Below are 15,382 nucleotides of genomic sequence, written 5' to 3' on the forward strand. Positions count from 1 at the left end.
GAATTTGTGGAGTTATTTTTAGATTCTTAATAATATTTCTTTATAAGTATATATTTGCAAATATTTGTCTTACTCTCTGACTCATCTATGAAATTGGTTTTATTCTATTTCTGGTTGATAAGAGGATTTTAATTTTAATGCAGTTATTTTAAAATCCTTTCTGTTATATTCTGTGCTTTTACTACCTTGTATGAGAAATTCTTTCTATATTCTATTATATTCCCATATTTTTTTCTAAAACTTAAAAAGGCTGTTTTCAAGTGTAGGGCCTAAATTTACTTGTAGAAGAATCTGAAGCCTTTTTTCTAAATGTATAACCTAAATGCCCTGGCTTTTTTTATTAGATGGTCCATCTTTGGTCCATCTAATTTGTGTTGCTATATTATTTCCTGTGCCAAATCGCTACAAATGCAGGCACATGTGTTTATGGACTCCTTGTTTTGTCCCTCAATCACCTACTCCCCGCCACCGCCTTTCAAACATCAACTCTTGCAGAATTACTAAACTCTTTTAACTACTATAGCTTTTCAATAAGTTTTACAATCTGTACCTCAAGTCCCTTATCTTACATTTTTCTCAAACTTGCCTTGATAGTTTTAGGCTTTTACATTTTGAATTTTAGATTTTTATTGAAATTACACAGAATTTATAAAACAAGAAATGGCCTTAAAATATTCCCATCTATGAACACTTTCATTCATTTAGGTATTCATTAAATTCCTTCTATAATATTTTGAAGTTTTCCCCATAAGGGTCATGTAAATCTGTACTAGACATCTTCATTATTGTTGAAAAAAATGAGAAATTAATCTAATTATCATCCTTTTGTATAATTTTTGTTCTCTTTACTGTTTGGTAGCTTTAAAATTTTCTCCTTATCTTCGGTGGTTTGAAGTTTCATTTATGATGTGTCTAAACATGGACTAATATTTAATTAAATTATTTTGTACTTAGAAATGCATATTCTATCTGAGGATTCATATCTTTTTTAATTCTGAAAATTTTAACCATTATTACTTTGAATATAATCTCTCTTCTAGTCCCTCTTTTTTCAGGAGGAATACGTTTTACATGTATGTTGGAAATTCCGAACTCATCCTTCAAATTATTCTTTCATGTAAAGCATATTTATTTATTTATTATTCTGTCTGATTTTTAGGTGAATTCCTAGTATTCTTTCTTATCAGTTCACTGATTATGTCCTCAAGTGTACTCAGTTTAAAGTTTACAGTTTATTATATCTTGAGTTTTTAAAATTTGATTTTTAAAAGAATTTCAGAGACTTTATTTTTCATTTCCAAGATTTCTAACTAGTCTTTTTTTTTATATTCACCTGCTCTTGGTTTATATTTCTTTTTTTAAAAATGAGGATTAATAGATACACAAAAAACTGCACATATATATTGTATACAGTTTGCTGAGTTTTGGATATATGCATATACCTGTGTAACTATCACCACGATCAGGGTAACAAACATATCCATCATGTCCAAAAGTTTCCTGAGGCCCCATTCTGGGTTTTGTTTGTTTTTGTTTTGTGTGTGTGTGTGTGTGTGTGTGTGTGTGTGTGTGTGTGTGTTAAAAATACTTAACATGAGATCTACCCTCTTAAAAATTTTAAGTGCACAATACAATATTGTTGTTAACTATGGTTACTGTGCTGTGCAGCAGATTTCTAGAACTTGCATAACTGAAACTTTTACCTGTTGAACAACTCCCCATTTCTCCCTCCACCCAACTTTTGGCAACCACCATTCTACTCTCTACTTTTATGAATGTGACTATTTTAGATACTTCATAAAAGTGGAATCATGCAGTATTTTTCCTTCTATCACTGGCTTATTTCTCAGCATAATGTCCTCCATGTTGTCGCAGATGACATGATTTCATCCATGTTGTCTCAGATGACATGATTTCCTTCTTTTACTTTAAGGCCGAATAATATTCTGCTGTCTATAGATAACACATTTTTCTTTATTGATTCATTCATTGATGGACATTTAGGTTGTTTCCATATTATGGCTATTGTGAATAATGCTGCAATGGACATGGGAGTACAAAGACTAATTCAAGATCCTGATTTCAATTCTTTTGGCTATATACCTATAAGTGAGACTGCTGCATCATACATATGGTAGTTCCATTTTTAATTTTTTGAGAAACCTCCATACTGTTTTCCATAGTGACTGCATCATTTCATATTCCCACCAACAGTATACCATGGTACCAATTTCTCCACATCGTCACCAACACATCTTTTTTTAAAAAAATTAAAACCATTCTAATAGGTGTGAAGTGATAACTCACTGTGGCTTTGATTTGCATTTCCCTGATGATTGGTGATACTGAGTACCTTTTCATATGTCTGTTGGTCATTTGTATATCATCTTTGGAGAAATGTCCATTCAAGTCCTTTGCCTATTGTGTATTTTTGGTACCCTGGTCAAAGATCAGTTGACTACATATGCATGGTTTTATTTCTGATTTTTCTATTCTGTTTCATTGGTCTATATGTCTGTCTTTATGCCAGTAAGATACTGTTTAATTACTGTAGTTTTGTAATGTGTTTTGAAGTCAGGAAGTGTGATGCCTCAAGCTTCATTCTCTTTGCTCAGATACCTTTGGTTATTCAAGGTCTTTGTGGTTCCATATGAATTTTAAGATTGTTTTATCTATTTCTGTAAAAAATGTCATAGGAATTTTGATGGGGATAGCACTGAATTTGTAGATTGCTTTGGGTAGATGGACATTTTAGCAATATTAAGTCTTCCAATCCATGAACATGAGATGTCTTTCTATTTATGTGGGTTTCCTTTAATTTCTTTCATCAATGTTTTAAAGTTTTATAGTTTTCAGAAGGTGAAACTCCTGGTTAAGTTTATTCCTAAGTATTTTATTCTTTTAGATGCTATTGTAAATAGGATTTAAAAAAAATTTTTCTTTTCTCATAGTTGTTAGTGTGTAGAAAACAACTGATTTTTTGCATTGATTTTGTCTCCTTCAACTTTACTGAATTTGTTTATTAGTTATAACAGTTTTTTGTACAGTATTTACAGTTTTCTACACATAAGATCATTTTACTTCTCCCTTTCCAATTTAATGCCTTTTATTTCTTTTTCTTGCCTAATTGCTCTGGTTAGGACTTCTAATACTGTATTAAATAGAAGTGGTGAGAGTGGGCATCCTTGTCTTATTTCTAATCCTAGAGGAAAAGCTTTCAGTTTTTCACCATTGAGTATGATGTTATGTACTCAGGGCTTGTCATATACATCCTTTATTATGTTGAGGTTCATTCCTTCTATACTTAATTTGTTGAGAGTTTTTCATCATAAAAGGATGTTGAATTTTGTCAATGATTTGTCTGCATCTATTGAGATGATTATGTGATTTTTAAAAATCCTTCATTCTGTTAATGTGATACATCACATTAACTGTTTTGTGTATATTGAATCATCCTTGTATCCCAGGGATAAATCCCACTTGCTCATGTTGTATGATCCTTTTAATGTGCTAATGAGTTTGGTTGGCTAGTACTTTGTAGAGGAGCCTGTGATTTCCTTTCATTGTATTGTCTCTTTGCCTGACTTTGGTATGAGGATAATGTTGGCCTCATAAAATCAGTTTGGAAGTGTTCGCTCCTCTTCAATTTTCTGGAACAGTTTTAAAAGGATTGGCGTTAATTCTTTTAAAATATATTTGGTAGAATTTACCAGTGAAGCCCTGGTCCTGGCCTGTCTTTGTTGGGAAGTTTTTGATTACTGATTCAAGCACCTCACACTCATTATTGGTCTGTTCAGGTTTTCTGTTTCCTTATGATTCAGTCTTCATAGGTTGTATGTTTCTAGGAACTTATCCACTTTTAGGTTATTTAATATGTTGGTGTGTAATTGCATATTGTAATACAATATTGTATATTTCTATTTTAAAAATAATTTGACATCTATTGTGGATTTTCCCCCTTTCTTCATCTATTGATTTCCCTGTTATTTTCATTTTATTTGGAGTGTTTTCATCTCTGTGTTGATTGCATTGTCAGACTTTCTTGGTTGTCTTATTTCATTTTGAAATTTTATTTCCAGATTTACCCTGTATGGTAGTTGTTTTGTTTTTGTGTTTTTTCTTTCTGTACTCATTATTTACCATCTAGAAGTTTTACAGTTGCCTCCAGCCAGTCCTTAGCTCATAGTACAGAGTGTGCCTTATCTTGTCAGCCTGAGGTCCTGTCCTCCCAGGACAATGCAAATCCTGTCATCTAGGTGGATCAGGAAGCTTGGATCAGCTCTGCCTGGGAGGCTGGGCAGAATCTGCCTCCTCTGAATGCCACCACAGAGAGTGGTCAGTCTAGCTTTTTTTTGGGCCTGTCATAGTTGCCAAGAAAACCATTCTCCAGCCCTTGTTTGTGGCACTAAAATTAACTCTGACCCTAGAATGATGTGGGAGCACTTCAGACCACAGGTTCTCACATCTGCTCTGCTTGCGTGCTTTTCTGACCCATTCTGGTCTACAGAGTTGTTCATTAGCTTTGTGTTTATGGTGGAGAAAGGGATGAGGGGGGTCTTAATTGTACAAACTTCATCTAGACTGGTAATCACAGGCTTTAAAGATAGGAAATCTTATTTAAAAGGTGAAGATATTTGCCAAATAAATAGGCAAATCTGTTTTTCTGACTTATGACTAAGTAAGAGGAGGGGAAAATAACATTTATGAATGCCTGCAACATGCCAGATATAATATTTGTTTTATGTAGACCTTACCAAAATTCTGTAAAGTAGGTACGGTAATTCCATGTTGAACTTAGGATCAATAATCACATTGCTAGTATGTAGTAGAGTTCAATCCAAGTATATCCATGAGAGCACATCTCATTTCATTTACTGCCTTAGTCCCAGCACTTAAACCAATGCCTGGCATACAGTAAGTGCCCAGTAATATTTATTAAATGAATGAAGCTTTTTTCCCTCGGTGTCTTTCCTACAGCTGTTTTTATTCATATATCTTGATCCCTATATAAAACAATCCCTCTACTAGGCATAAATTCTTTAGCCTAGGAATCTCTTTTCTTTGCCTTGTTCTCTTTTCTGTTTTCGCTCCTACTTGCCCGGCACTGGATGTTTTGGCGCTCATCCCGGTGGGTGAATTGTCTCTATAGTTCTCCTGAGGTTCTCACCTCTCTTGCTAATAAGCTGAAATTGGAACTAAAACTTTTACTTGCATAGGTCACTTCCCAGTAGCTGCCACTCTCCCACTTTCCCATTTCACAATATTAGTCATATGGTGTCTTAACCACCCCAAGTAAGCACAGCCAGGAACTTGCTACCGAGGCAGAAAAGGCAAATGACCCTATGACTAGGCAATGTGGATAATGACTCCCCCCTACTGAAGTTCTGAGTGTCAAATTATCTTGGGAAATGTGGCTGATTATATTTAAAAATCACCTTGGTTCTCTTTCAAATTACTGTTCCGGGTGGAATTGAAATATAAATTAGGCTTTAAAATATAGTTTTTTCACCTCTTCTCCCCCTTTTTAATGACACACTGACTGATATTATGGAATAATTTCACTGAAGAATTAGTACATATGTAGGTACCATCTCTCAGCACAGCTTGAGAAGAGCAGGACCAATCACAGGCCTCACTCACTGCAATTGATTTTCAAAAAAGAATGCAAAGCAATTAAGACAGGAGAAAAATAATGCATTCTAAATCTGTGTGCTACAAGAAAAACACTGTTATTATTTGACAGAACCCATAAAGGGCTTTGCATGGTTCATGACACACCTACCCTACTGCTGCAGGAAATTCTCAAGACTCAATCCATATTAACTGCAAAGGTTAAAGTGACTCCATCTTGGAAGATGGAGAGTAAGAAGCTCAACTACAAAGTCAAGGAAAAATAATTAGCATTTCTAGTTAGTTTTCAGCCCAAAATGGGTAGCAGGGAAAGGCAATTGGTGGCTCCACTATGTCAGTTACAAGGGAATTTTTAACTCCTTTTCATCTAACTTCTAAAAGCAATTAGCAAAGGAGACATGCTGTATTCACACCCCATGCACACAGTGGAACTGGACATAGCCATAGAGATCATCTTGTTCTCCAGTGCACCAGGGTGTGATAACAAGTCAGGCCATGGATTAACTGCTTCCGAATCATGATGAGTCTGTTAAATGTGCAGCATCCCGGACTTCACATCCGTAAGTACCTCAGGTGACTCTGGGGCAGCCAGTCCGCAAATAACATTGAAAACTCTTTTAAGTCTTGTCCATTTTACAGATGAGGACATGGGCCAGAGGGTAGCATGACAGAATCACTTGGCGAGTTTTTCAGAATATGCTAGATAAGTTGGGACAGCCTAGGTTATGCTGTGGCAAAACCCCCTAAATCTCAGCAGCTTGAAACAACCAAAGTTTATTTCTTGCTCACATTATTTGGTCATCAGGGGTCGTGGTTGCTCTGTAATCCAGGCAGTGGGAGACCTCATCTCAACATGTGTTTTGTAATTACAAATGCAGGAACAATGGTGCACGAGGTTGTAAAAATCTGATATAAATGCCATTAAGGAAGCAATAGCATCAATGGGCTTGGGAGCCAGACAGCTTGTCTTTAAATCCTCCCATTCCCCTTAGAGGCTGTGTGACTTTGGGCAAATTGCTTAATCTCTCTGAGTGTCTGTTTGCTCATCTGTAAAATGGGGATAATATTGACTATACTAATGGTTGTTAGGAGGCTGACAGTAGACATTCACATATACTATTGTTACCAACCAAGGCATAAATATGTATCATGAAAGGAAAAGAAGAGCTTCATGGAAGAGACACACTCCTGTTACACCTACATTCTTGTTCTGTCCCTTAGTCGCTCTCTATACTCTATTTGAAGTTCTTTCCTTTCATCGTCTCCTTTCTCCTGTATCTTATCCCTCCTACAAGATCTAGCTATGTACCATATCCTTCTGCTGCGAGAGGTCCTTAATCCATCCGTTCAGCACAGTTATCAACTATCTGACTGTGTGACAGGCACTGTGCTTGGGCCGGAGGAAACAAGTTAAACAACATGTTCTGTGTTCTTGAGGTATCTGCAGTTTAGAGGGGGAGGCAAAGATAAAGGCAAAATGGAATACATGCTACGATGGAGGCCGATGTCTCCACGACTGTGCAATGAGAGCATGGAGGATGATTCTGTTTGTATCACAGCCCAAGCCGCCTTTCCCAAGAAGGACAGGGTGAAAGGAGTGGGCATTCCAGGAGGAGGATGCAGCATGTGCAGAGAAAGAGAGGGAAGAACAATCATGGGTCTCCTAGGGCGGCAGATAGTGAAATATCGCCGCCATGGGAAATGTGAATGCAATGCGGGAGATAGGTACTGGGGGCTTTGGGGAGGGCTATTAGGAGGAATAAATGGCAAAATCCCAAAGATCCATCAGTATATACATGTTTGGTTTAGGTATTTTCCCCCTGTCGGCAAAAGGGAGCCATGGAAGATGTCTGACCAGTGGTACAATAGGACGAGGTTGACATTTTAAAAATAGTCCTCTGGCAGGAGACTCTGGGGGAAGAGTGTGAAAATGGTCTATGAAAGAGAGAGGAAAAGACAGGATTGAGGAGAGCAGTGCCAGCAGGAACGGAGATGAAGACACAGATGGGAAGCGGGTGGATTCAGGAGGTAAAGCAACATAGACTGAGTGATGAGGGCTTAGGAATATCTGAGGGATCTGACATGACACACAGATTTCAGACCTGGAAACGGGGTAGCAGATTCTCCGAGACAGGGAAAATAGAAGGAGCAGCAGGTTGTGGGCAAGTGGGATGTGTGTGGCTGGGGGAATGGAGGGGCTGAAGAACAATGAATCCCTAGAGATATATTCACCTTTTAATTACATGTCTATAACACAAATCATTTGTTTCCATCATTCGGCATGGATTTATATACAACCTTATTTTGTGATGAATGTTGGCCATGGTATATATTGACTTTTCAGCAATTGTGCAAGCTACTTGAAAGCAGAAACATTAAGCTGCGTAACATGCCACTGTTCACTGAGCACACTACTTTGGGCCTAGCAAGTTCTCATCAAATATTCATGAAATAAATATATATCACATTTGGATTTTCTGGTTTTGTTCATCTCCTACCACATTAATTAGCATGATTCCATGCCTTCTTTTTCTTGCCCTCCATCATTCTGACGCTCTTTTGTATCTAAAATGTTCCCTTTCTTGGAGTTTGTAGCATCTCCCCCCTTTATCTTAAATCTCTACAACAGTTGAGACCAACATTAAAAACAATATCAACTGTTTCATTACTTGATTTGCCCCTTTAAAAGTTCTGTATGTTTTCTCAGAATTCTGCCCTCCCTCTTCTCTCACCTGTGGTCTTTTTAAATTTTCTCCCACTCATTTTCCTTTCGTTTGTCAGACTTCTCAACCTACCACTTTCCCCCTTCCATCAGAGCCTTTATCACTTTAAGGTTTACATTTCTTTACAAGAGCTACCTTTTTCCCACCTGTTTAGTTTTTCTAGATGGAGCACCATAAGACTCTCATTATGTATCATTTCTTTTACTTATTATAATTTCTATTATAACTTTGAAATTTACGGTGCATCAGATGCATAGACGCTGAAGGAAACAGAAGCAGGTGGCCCTCCCAGCTGTGTTTCCTCCATCCCTAACCTGGGCTGGTCCAGGGCCCTAAGGCTCTCTGCTCGGCTGACTCTTCCCCTCTCCTCTCTTCAAGTTTCTCCTGGTGTAAAATATCTTCCAGAGAAATCCTGAAGTATCTGACAGAAACCTGAAATCTGGTCTCAGATTTACAACCAGTCAACTAGGGAATGCTGCTCAGTATCTGTGTGGCTGTTTTCCTGTCTCCTTAACTGAAAAAAAAAAAAGGGGGTCCATAATGAATGGGTAAATTAGATGGAGTGACACACCTGGAAGGATGCTGTCTACAAACAGAAAATATTATTGTTCAGTTTTCTCCTATTAAAACTCCTCAAACAAACTTGGCCTTCTTTTTATCATTTTGTTCCATCAAAAGAAATACAAAGAAAAGCCAAGAAACTAGAAAAATAAGTAAAGAAATAGTACGGAGTTCTGAGAAGTAAAATTAACAAGCTGCTAGAAATACTCATAAAAGAACAAAGTTGCACTGTGAATATCACTGGGACTACGGCACGTAGCCTAGGCCAATTTTAACAAGTTTTTATCTGGGAATATTTAAGATATTCCCTCTCCAAAAAGAAAAATTCAGTGAAATTATTAATTTTACTCAAATATTTACATAAATATCAATTACACTACAGGCTTGTTTTACTGACCACGAACTATTAATTGGGAAGGGACTAGGACCACCCTTATACTTATGTGATGATTAAAAAGACAGTATTTTTGATGTTTCAGTGTAAAGCAATAAGGAAATACAATTCCTTTAGTAAAGTGACATTTACACCAATGTGTTAGGAGTATACTTATTACCCTCAGAAGCTATAAAGACACAGATACTCAGTTGTGGTTGAGATCACTGGCTCTAAAGTCAGACAGATGTTGATTGGAAACATCTGTATAGCCACATTTTGGTAAGCTATTTGCATGTTTCTATCTCCATTTCTAATCTGCAAAATTTGACCAGTTACAATACCTAATTCATAAGGATTCAATTTGAGCTTCTGTTTGACTTATGCTCATAGGCTTCTGGGGTGATATCAGTACATATTTTCTTTCGTTGTAAAATATTATTTCCATGAAAACACTGAAATACACAGTTCCAAGGTCTCTTCCAACTAGAAGATTTTAAGATGCCTACTAAATGCCATGACTCATGGTAAACATTTGGGCACAGGCGTGAAGGAAAGGGGCACCATATCCTGACAAGCTGATAATACAAGCTTGTATATCTGGGACTCTGGGACATTCAGCAAATGACACACATGAGACCGCTACTCCAGTTCTCACAGGTCCGCCCCAGTGGTTAGAATCACTGCAATTCTCTACCTTTTAAAGACATTGAGTTGCATGAGGTCAATTGAGGAAATGGCAAAGATGCACCTCTTCTCTGGTCTGACCTGTCTAAAGCATTATTGTAAAGAGTTATGCCTGAGTTGTTCAGAAATGATTATCAAGCCACACTTTATGTGACTCTTCAAAATAGAGGATAAATCTTCAAAAGTACAAAATACAGAAAAGAGTAAAACAAAACCACTGTTAAATCATGAATTCTGAGTTCTGACAGAACTTGAGTTCAAATCCAGTTTCAGTAGCATCTATTTGGCCTTTGTTGGGTCACATGTCTGCAAAGCGAAGCCCTTCCCCTCCCTTTTGAACATTACATTGCAAAGCCACTTAGGGGCTCTCATAATTGACGCTACATTTTTGAATTAAGGTAAGCGTTAAGGCTGGTCTATAGAAACAACTCAATAATCAGAAGGAAAATGAAAAAAAATCAGCCAATAACTTATTGTTTGTTGGTTCTACATCATGTAGATTCACTGTGCTTTTATAAAGCAAAATTGACTTTGTTTTGCTTGACTATTATTGTGGGTTTGGAAGCAAGCATAGGGTTCTCCGGTTTGGTAACATGAACGTTACAATAAATTGATTTGCTTACAATAAATTGATTTGCATTCATGTCAAAGTAAGCCTCTACCTAACTTTTAAACACTCCAAAGGCCCACATCCTCTGAAACAAAGTTTTGCTCTCCTTGTATGCAGCAGTTAAAATAATATTCTTTGGGTTTGATTAGCGGTTGATTGAATGGTTAAGTATGCATTTAGAGTAAACAAAAAATGAAATCATGTTACTGTACTAGAAAAAAATCCTCCCATTAACATTAATTGAGTTTTAACAAATGAGTTGATTAGAGGGAAAGGAAAGAGGAACACAGTTTGTCAAATGCAACTTGTTGCCAGGTTTCCCCACAGACCTAATGTGCACTTTCTGATTAATGACTCATGCATGGAGAATGTTGCTTTCTATTAATTTAATTGTTCTTCCTTTTCAAGGAGCTTATATTCACTTCCTCTGAAAATTATGGAAGATACTCAAAGTGTCATATGTGTATATGTCAAAGGAGCAGCACAGATGATATGCACTCATGGCCAAAGTTTGTCTTGACTAGTTTAACTTATTTTCTCTGCCATAAGTAAGGACTTATACTGAGAGTAACCCAGAAATATTAAAATAGAGCAGGTGTCCAGGTATGAATCAGGATGTACTCATGGTAGGAGTCAGCCAGGTCTGGGGGACGGGTAGGACCAGGGGAGTTGGAAAAAGAAGGCCGTCATGCGCACTAGATGGAGTGACGAGTCTTCGAAGCGGGGGGGGGGGGGCATTCAGATGAAATCCCTATGTCTGTGATTCACATTTGTCATCTAGTGGCTGCCAGAGACTCACAGAAGAGTCCTCAGAACTAGCTGGGGTGGGAGGGGCAGGGGGAACAGGGGAGGATTAGTCACAAAGAATTTGCAAAACAAAGCCAACCAAACCAAAGACCATGGAGTGTGCCCGCTGTTTTCACTAGACATTCTCTAAAACTTTGGGGGTTCAGAACAATATTTGACGAAAAGTGGGAGAGAGTTCTTCCCCCGCTCCTCGGGGCACTGTGAGACCTCCGTTGCACCTCCTCCTGAAGGAAACACCCCGCAGCTGTGGGTGGCAGAGGCCAGATCCCTTGCCGGCTTTGCAGGTAGAGGAGGCCTTGACAGAGTCAAAAGAGACTTTTCAGTAGCTGATGCGACTTTCCTTCAGACAGTGGCAGACTTCTGAGGGAGGGTGGAGTATTATAATTACTGCAATTCTATTTTTACCCAGACTAGTATAACCTTGGTTAATGCTTATGAGAGAAGAACATCAGAAAGGTTCTCTTCTGCTCAGAGAAAAGGCATCATGGGGTGGCGGGAACTGCACAGCTGTGGGATCAACAGATTTGGGGAGATTCTCACTAGCCCACTTACTGTGTGCCAGCCACAGCTCCAAGTAAGTGCTTGATGAGTGCTTATTTATTTAATCCTCATAACAAGCCTGTTACTCTCTCACTCTTACATATGAGACAATGGAAGCACAGAGAGGTTAATTAATTTGTCCAGGTCACACAGCCTCTAAGTGGAAACCTGGGACCTAACTCTGACTCTGGTGACTGTCCTCTTACCACCAAGAGATACTCATCGTGCCTGGCGTTGAGAAGGTGCTCACTAAGTGTTTGCTGATACAGTCATTTCCCCAAGGTATTAAAAATGCATTGTGTTTATTATTCTGGACTTAGACTGACCACACTTAAAAGGAAACAGAAAAATCCCTACAAGCACACCAAAATGATAAAAAATCTCAAATGCTCAGAACATGTACAGTTATTTATTAGACTTTTCTGATTAACCAAGGAAAATTACTTCATGCTTTCAATGAAGCATAAGGAAACCAGATTTCCAGAAGATTCCATGGCCCACACCAAGCCACGGAGCTGTCAAGTAAATTAGTTTGCGCTAGACCCTCCCTAGGACTCCCAAGTTTTCTTCTATCTCTTTCCCCCAGTGTCACATTGCTGCCTCGTCTCAGGGGAAAGGATTGTGTTAACCCAGGATGCTCTCTGGAGATTGATAACTAGAATGACAGGATCTCAAGGGCTGTGATTCTTTTGCCCTTCCTCTCATCTGGTTGCCAGGCAGAGAACAATTCTGACTGAATATACTATTTAATTATTGCAGTTAATCATACCAAGGATCAACAACATTAATCATTAAAAAGGAGAAAAAATGGACAAAACACAATGTATAACCATCCTGATTTCAAGCCCAAGGTGTCATCACCCATTCAGCTCTGAGCCAGACAATTACATAGCAACAATAAAGGACAATTAGATAAATCAGAAAACCCACCAGCCCATTCTCCGGGTTCACTTACCTTGTTGCGGAGGATGAGTGGCAGTGGCAATAAAATCAACAGAGTGAAAAGTACAAGGAGAAACCGGCGATAAACTAAAATATAACTGAAGAATTTCATTGTCCCGAACTGGTGCCTTCAATAGTGTTCTCCTCCAAAAAAAGGCAGACGTTAAATAGCCAACCTGGATTAATATTTCTCTAGCCCATCGTCTTCATTTACTGCCCCAGACTCACCAATGAGTTAAAATTAAATCTCGATTTTTATTGTTTTACTGTCACAATTCACATGGAGAGATAAGCTCAAGAGTGTTTGCAAGAACTCAAAGACCATTTTCTGTTATGTTTTTGAAGGGCAAAACTGTCCTGATTTAGTCTGTGCACATTAACTGGAATGTGAACTGGCCAAGTCTAGGAGAAGGCAAACCATGAGGCTGGCTGAGTCTGCCCACGATGAGGCCCCTCCTTACCTTTTGATGTTCCCTGAATTGGAGGCTCCACACTTGCGTGGTGCCTTGAGCAGGTCTTTACTGGGTGCCTCCAGTACCCTTTCTAGTGAAGCTCATTTTCAGTTTGTGAATCGAAATAGCAACCCCAGTAGTAGGAATTCCAGTGTGAAAAGGCAAGTTTTTGCTACAGATGGGTTCTTCTGGGACTTCTCAGATAAGGTATTGAGGCAGCCGAATGCACTGCCTTTGTGGAGTTTGGCTCAGAGGAGAGCTCCTGACCGTTCTCATTTAGGACTTCTCTGTTCTCATTCAAAAGATAAATACCACTGCTTCTGAGAGTGAATAGTATTTTTCTCCCCAGTACCACACTCAGTTGCACAATAATTTCTTCACTGTTCGAAAGCAAAGTTCCATGTTTCTTGGACTCTATGACCTCTTTGGATAGGAAACCAAAAGTTACCATAAAGTCTTCCATAAGCCCTCACCTGTAAGACTTTTTCAGAACTGAGTTGATACTATTGTGCTGATACTGACTATATTGACTGTATAATTATCAGGGAATTTGTACAGAGATAATTTGTACAGAGATATGGCCATTCAAGAGGAGTGTGTGTGTGTAAACGGGAACTGTTCTGACAGTGACATGGAGGATCTGTTTTGAAACACCTCAGGGCTAGGGACTCACTGGTTAGTTTCTCATTGTGTCATAAATTAATCATACAACAAACCTCAACTAAACAACTACTATGCACCTGGCTCTAGGTATAAACAAAACACATTTCCTTCTATAATCTATAGTCAATTTCTCTTGCCACAAATAACCTTAGTTTTAAATAATCTGTGGTTAGCATTTAGACCTTATTTCTATGCCCCATGAATATAACTCTGCCTTCTTTTCCCTTCAAGAAAGATAATTCTTTCACCAACACTCACCTCACTGTATTGTTAATGCGGATGAGAAAACATTTTTTCGCCTCTAAAAGTCTAAATTTCTAAAGATATATCATATATAGTGATTCAGGAAAATCAGTAAGCAGAAAAAAAGTCTCCAAACCAGAAAGGCACATTACATCTTGAATTTCTCAGGTGAAAAAAAGGAGGGTAATTATAAATAATAGTAGTAAATAGTGAGCAGTAATAAAAGCGTTAAAAAACACATTAAAGGAGGAGAGTTAAAGCAGTTTTGATACTTTTTTTTCTATATAACACTCAGTACAGTTCATTGCATGCTATTTTTATATATATTTTTTGAAGAAACCATGTCTGTTCTCAGATTTCCTTCAGCCACCTGGTGAGACCATTTGAGCCTCATTTTCTCATCTTAGAAGATCTTACTCTGTGAGATGATACCAAAAATGAAAAGGTATTTGTATGATATTTAATGGAAATGAAGGCCTATGCATGCAGGGAACAGTGGCACTCAAGCCAGACAAAGGCTAAAGGTAAAACAATTGACATTTTGTCAGGGCCTCCTCTCAGTGCGCTGTTTTCTCTATTCTGGCTCCCATTTCTCACCAGACCGAGTCTTGCAGGTCCCTCCTCTTATGGCCTGAGGTTCTAGCCAGCTCCATCTTCTGTGGCTGCCCTTTATCACAAAATGGTTCTACCTTTGCTTTACGTCCAGCCAATTTCCTTTTCCTCAGGGGTTTTCTCTCCATTGTCGTTGAGATAAAAGATCTGAGAAAACAATTCACACTAAACACAAAAGACTAATATGAGCGGCACACCTCTGCAAGAGCCAGCAGGGAATGAAACTCTAATGGGAGACTTTGGGCCACTTGGAAACACATCTTAAGGTATCTTTCAAATCACATCACGGTGCTATCCAGTTCCACACTTGTCAACTTCCATCTCTTATTTGTATAGAAAAACATATATCTCTTTTACTGCATCAGAATTGTGCTGTTTTATCTATCTGACCTAAAATGAATCACACCATTGTGTAACTATGGATTAGTCCATTTAAAACATCTCTATGAATATAAAAATATTACAAATACTGCTCATCCATTTACAATCAACTGCTTTGTGTCAGGAAGGTTACTACCTCATTTAGTCTTCAAAACCC

At 38.1% G+C, this 15,382-nt stretch overlaps 1 protein-coding gene across 1 annotated transcript in view; it reads right to left on the bottom strand.

Annotated features, from left to right (window-relative positions):
- SLC13A1 (solute carrier family 13 member 1) overlaps positions 1-14,053 on the bottom strand; it is a 77,843-nt gene extending 63,790 nt beyond the window's left edge. Inside the window, exon 1 of the mRNA XM_019924675.3 lies at positions 12,888-14,053. Within this exon, the coding sequence (XP_019780234.1) occupies positions 12,888-12,986 (99 nt within the window). The 5' untranslated portion in view covers positions 12,987-14,053. The remainder of the gene's footprint in view (positions 1-12,887) is intronic.
- Between the last annotated feature and the right edge of the window lie 1,329 nt (positions 14,054-15,382).

The sequence above is a fragment of the Tursiops truncatus genome, chromosome 9 (genome assembly GCF_011762595.2).
Source record: "Tursiops truncatus isolate mTurTru1 chromosome 9, mTurTru1.mat.Y, whole genome shotgun sequence".
NCBI lineage: Eukaryota > Metazoa > Chordata > Mammalia > Artiodactyla > Delphinidae > Tursiops > Tursiops truncatus.